The 6,000-nt window shown below is 39.0% G+C and overlaps 1 protein-coding gene across 1 annotated transcript in view; it reads right to left on the bottom strand.

Moving 5' to 3' along the window:
• Positions 1-6,000, bottom strand: part of adgrb2 (adhesion G protein-coupled receptor B2) — a 683,435-nt gene that overhangs the window by 359,657 nt on the left and 317,778 nt on the right. Inside the window, exon 9 of the mRNA XM_048613298.1 lies at positions 861-962. Within this exon, the coding sequence (XP_048469255.1) occupies positions 861-962 (102 nt within the window). The remainder of the gene's footprint in view (positions 1-860; positions 963-6,000) is intronic.

Raw genomic sequence — 6,000 nt, 5'->3', positions numbered from 1 at the left:
CTGCTTGGCCTGCTGTGTTCATCCAGCTCTACACCTTGTTATCTCATTTATCCAAGCTTTTAGTTTTCCCCATCAAATGTCTCACTCTTTGACTCACCATTCATTTTTTGTATATTTCTGTGAAGTACTATGGAATTTTATTTTCGATTTAATGGTGATATACAAAGCCAAACTGATGCTGTTGTTGTAGCTACATGTTGTTTTATACAGCAAATTTACCCTAATGCTCCACTGCATTTCACTTAAGGATGTTGAACTATTGACTATGGAACTAGAATCTATTTAATAAAAAAATTTCTACATAACAATGTAATAGTTATATCACAGAATATGGTTTTAAACCATAAGAGGAGATCATTCAGGCTGTTAACTTATGAGCTTGTACAGTCAAACTAGAGATTTTCGGTTTTAGATCTTTCCCGAACTTATCAATTAACAGATCTTCATTCTGAAGAAGGGTCACTTGACCCGAAACGTTAACTCTGATTTCTCTCCACACTGCTGCCAGACCTGCTGAGCTTTTCCAGCAATTGTGATTTTTGTTTCTGATTTACAGCATCCACAGTTCTTTCAATTTTTAACAGATTTTCATTGTTATGTATTGTTTTGTGAATGATGGTTAACCTGAATTTGCAGCAGCCTCTCTCTCACTTTATTAAAATACTAACATGCACTGACTGAATTAACGTCGTTGGAAACACATTGTTATGCAATCCCTCAACTAACATTGTTAACATATGTCTGTAGAGTATATGGTTGACTCTGAATTGCCCTCTGGGCAATTAGGGATGGGCAATAAATGATGTCTAGCCAGCGATGCCCTCATCCCATTAATGAATAAAAAATGTAATATCTATTACCTGTTGCATTTGGAGGACATTTATTATAAACCAGCTCCCCAGCTACCGTCCTCTTCCAGGTCATTGCCATGATGTAGTCATCCCTACACATCTCATGGGGAGCTACAGAAAAAGCAAAATTAGTAACATTAATTAGTATTAGTGAAAGTATAAGGGATTACAAAGGATAGTAAACTCTCACCTGTTTTATCTCAATCTTTAAAGTGATAAGCATGGATTAATTTTACAATACTTTGTTGACTTTGATAGTCTAAATTTCACAATAAAAGTGTGATGGACCAGACCAAACCCTCTTAAAATATATGAAGAAGATAGCCTCGACCCTAACATTTTCTTATTTTAAAGGCAAGTGCCAGGCGTTGCATTTCTAATGCAATTCGATTGATCAAACTACCAGTCTTGAAGCAAAACACACTTTATTCGTACACTATAGTTAAAATGCAACAAAAGAAAGAATTGGAACAACTTAATTCTATTGGAAAACTTAACAGAATAATCGGTTATTTAACTACTAAACAGTAACTGTTCCAATATAGTAACATCCCATAAACACACCCTTGGCAAAGACAAATTCAGCAAAATAGATTGTCTTATAAGAAATTCTAGCAGCAGGAAGAGAGCCCCAGCTTTAAGCTGTATCAGAGACAGGAAAAACAACTTCCATATCTAGCTTCAAGACTCCAGCAGCAACTGCTACAAAAGGCTAAAACTAAGAAAAAATTCCTGATTCTGTGGGAGCTTAACCCCACCCATTCAGGCTGCTTCTATTGTTCCAAACAAAAACTATTCCTTAAAAAGAAAACAAGGCTCCACAACTGTTTACTTTATTAGCTTTGGAGCAGATTGTTTGGTACTTCTGTCCCAATTTTCTTCACAACTAAAGGACCCAAATACACCTCTTAAAGCCATAGAATCATCACAAAAGGGAGTGGAAGTTCACATTTTTATTCATTCTAATCATTCTGTAAACTAAATAACTGACTGTCCAATGACAACAGTCATGTTTGACACAGTGCTTAATTAATGTGAGGAAAGCCTAATATGTGCCTCTACACTGGTTAACAATAATGGCCTATGTGGTACTGTTGTAAAAATAGGTAGGAATGCACTTACCACATTTGTTAAATATTCCCCTGTTAGGTTTAGTCAAGCATTAATCTATATAAATTAAATTGTTTAACACTAACTTTTCAAATGACTGATTCATTCAAGTGACTCTTAATCGCAAAAGGTTTTCCCACCAACAAGGTTAAACTGACTGGCTTGTAGTTGTTGAATATATCCTTACACTCTTTTTTCAAACAGGAGTATGACATTGAACAAGAATGTAACATTATATTGTACAGTTTTAAACCACTCCAAACAAACAAGAAAGATAATTGGCTGTGCTGAAACAGCTCATCTAATTGGAACCAGCAGAATTTATACAAGTTAGTATCTGATAAAGGAAAAAAAAGATTGTGCAGCTTTCCAGGTATCGCTGCTATCCTGTGAATATTTCTGGACTATATGCATGTTAGAAAATCAGATAAGAATAGGATCAGGCTTGATCACATCCCTGGTTAATCAATTTGTTATCTAGGACACTTTAGGGAAAATACAGAAACAAAGAAAATAGGAGCAGCAATAGGCTGTTTTGCCATTCATTATGATCACATATGATCAGCCAACACAACAGCTTTTCCACCATAACCTTTGATTCCTTTGGGCCAAAGTGCAATAACCAACTCCTTGAAATCATTCAATACTTTGGACTCGGCTGCTTTTGTGACAGTAAACTCCAGAGGCTGTCCATTCTCTAGGTAAAGATATTTTTCCTATTCCTAGTCCTAAATGGTTTACCCTGTAACTTTAGACAGTGACTGCTGGTTCTGGAATCAATATAGGGAACATCTTTCTTGCATTTATCCTGTCTAATCCTGTTAGAATTTTGTAGATTTATATAGATACTGCTTGTGATCGGGTGGCCAGCAACAGAAATGGCTACAAGACAGATTAAGAGCTACAGTCAAGCATGCTGGGAACTTTGTTAAGCTAGTTCAAACTCTGACCTAGGTTAAAACTGCAGCAAGGGCATGTTGCGACTTGCCCATTAAACTGTGACCCACAGTTTCTTGTGTTGACCAAATAAGGGAGGTATCATAGTGGTCTGCTAGATATACTGGTACCAATATTACTTTACATAGAGTATGGTATGTGACTATTTACAATTTGGTATAAACATGTAAGAGTTGTAAAGCAGTAAACTCCATTGGCTAGGATCAAACATTGTGATCAGATTTGGTCAATTCATTGGGTGAATGCCAGAGACATTTCCAGCAAATAAGCACACATTGGGATAAAAGTTACCAGCACAAAGGATTTTGCAGGAGTAACTATTCAAGACAAACGTTTGCAAAGCACGTGCCCTGATGTTTTCTTCAGAGAAACAAAGAACCACAAGGCAAGATCTACACCAAGAGCAAAAACTTGCCACTTCACTTGAATTAGGGTGATATTTGTTTCAAGCCAAACTTATAAAGTTACAGTTAAATGTGAATTAAAATAATGTAAAGTTAAATGAAGTGAACTAAATTAAAGTTGAAGTTAGATGAAGTAAGAAATAAATGTTGCAACAAATATATTTTATACTAATGCCTAAATAATTAACTAAAGCAGAATATGTTTAATTAAATTTAGAATTGACCCCCTGTCTTTTTTCCGTCACACAAGGAAAGAACAGCTGGGAGAAGGTTGAGCATTCCTTTCAGCTAACATTTTTGACCATCCTGGGTGGTCTTTGATAAAAAGTGACCTTAAGTAGCTCCAAATCAAACTCACTAGCCTTGTATTCTCAAAAATCCAACCTAAACCTGACTAAAAAGGGCAGCTGCCCTACATGATGGCCAGGATTCAAACAGATGTGCCCTGCATAAAGCCATGATGACTAGCTCTAATATGTCCATTCTTTTCCAAATGCGCATAAACCTTATCTCTAAGAATCTTCTCCAATAATTTTCCTACCACTGATGTAAGGCTTACTGGCCACAATTTGCTGGATTATCCCAGCTGCTCTTCTTAAACGAAAGGAACAGCATTGTCTATTCTTCAGTCTTCTGGGATCTCGCCTGTGGTTAAAGAGGATACAAAGATTTCTGTCAAGGCCCCAGCAACCTCCTCCCTTGCCTCCTTCAGCGACGTGGGATAAATCCCATCAGGCACTCGGGTCTTATCCACCTTAATGTTTTTCAAGACATCCAACATGCCCCAGAATATCAACATTCCCCTCCCTAACATTACCATCACTCATGCCCTCCTCCTTAGTGAATACTGATGTGAAGTACTCATTAAGGACGTCACCCACTTCCTCTGGCTCGACACATGAATTCCCTCTTTTGTCATTCAGTGGACCTAACCTTTCCCTCGTTACTCCTTGCTCCTAACATACGTATAAAATGCTTTGGGATTCTCCTTAATATTACTTGCCAAGGACATTTCTTGCTTAAGTTCTTTTCTGCTTCCTGTACATTCCTCAAGGGTCTTGTTTGATTTCAGTTTCCTAAATCACATACATGCTTCCTGTTTATTTTTAATTTTTTAAAAATTTTTATTCATAAGTTTACTTAACTTAATACAAAGGGTTTCTTCAGTTCCTTGAATGCATATTTGGAAATTCTCGATAACCAAGAAAACCACATATGCCAAAAGTATCACCACCTGGAGGAGCCGAAGATCCTTATTCTTGCTGGCAGCTGGTGTCACTATGATACATCTGCTGAGGGTTACATGGTTAGGACGTTTGACAATGTAGTCAACTTGCAGTTAAGAGTATGCAGACGGCAAGAAAATGGGTGACTGGCAGGCACTCATAAAAGCTTACGCAGGTAGTGCAAAACTAAAAAAAAAATGGATTGCGGAAATCTGAAATAAAAAAGAAAATGCTAAAAATACATAGTAGGTCTAGCAGTACTTGTGGAGAGAGAGAGACAAAGATAATCGCCTAGACGTTCCAATAGAAAGACAGTGATTGCTGAACATTAGTCTAGATTTTTGGGATAGTACTTGGGATGGCATAGTGGCTCAGTGGTCAGCACAGCTACGTTATAGCACCAGGGACACAGGTTCGCTTCCAGCCTTGGGTGACTGTCTGCATGGAGTTTGCACGTTCTCCCTGTGTCTGCTCCACATGCTCCGGTTTCATCCCACGGTCCAAAGATGTGCAGGTTAGGTGAATTGCCCATGGGAAATGCAGCGTGACAAGGATAGGGTAGGGGGGGTGTGTCTGCATGGGATGATCTTTGGTAGGTCAGTGTGGACTCAATGGGGCTGAATGACCTGCTTCCACACTATAGGGATTCTATGATTACATGCTAGACTCAGTTGACTGTGTGGGAATTGACAGGAAGAGAAATTGATGGACAATTACTCAATGTTTGGAACCCTCTAAAAATGTTTTCTTCTTGAATAGGTCACATAATTGTGGGGAAGCGTTGGCCTAGTGGTATTATCGCTGGACTGTTAATCCAGAGATCTAGATAACGTTCTGGGTTCAAATCCCGCCACAATTCAATAAAAATATCTGGAATTAAGAAGCTAATGATGACCATGAATCCATTGTTGATTCTCAGAAAAACCCATGAGGTTCACTGATGTCCTTCAGGGAAGGAAACTGCCATCCTTACCTGGAGTGGCCTACACGTGACTCCAGACCCACTGCAATGTGGTTGACCCTTAATTAGGGGCAATAAATGCTGCCTCGCCAGCAACGTCCTCATCCCTTTAATGAATAAAAAAAATACTTCCCAATATCCCACCCCTCAGCCAAACTACACCACGCTCAGAGCACTTACACCCCTTAGGTCCTGACATGACACCCAACTCTCCTCCAAGGACCCAACACGCTCACTAAGAACAAGACACCTCTCTTGCATACACAAATTCATCTTCCCTGGGTACCTGACACTACCTCCCCCAAGAGCCGACATCCACCTCCAAGGGACCTGACACCAATAACCCTGTCCCCAAGGATTGTAAAGGCCTATTGCCAATATGCTCTTAGACTGGATACCCCCTACACTGTACTTGATATAGGCCTGGCTATTCCTGATACCTGCTTCTAGAGACCTGACATCTCCCTGGGCTGATATCTCCGACTTGGAGA

Source organism: Rhincodon typus, chromosome 27, assembly GCF_021869965.1.
Source record: "Rhincodon typus isolate 14 chromosome 27, sRhiTyp1.1, whole genome shotgun sequence".
Taxonomy (NCBI): domain Eukaryota; kingdom Metazoa; phylum Chordata; class Chondrichthyes; order Orectolobiformes; family Rhincodontidae; genus Rhincodon; species Rhincodon typus.
Note: the sequence above shows the minus strand (reverse complement) of the source record. Positions and strands in the feature narration are given on the sequence as shown.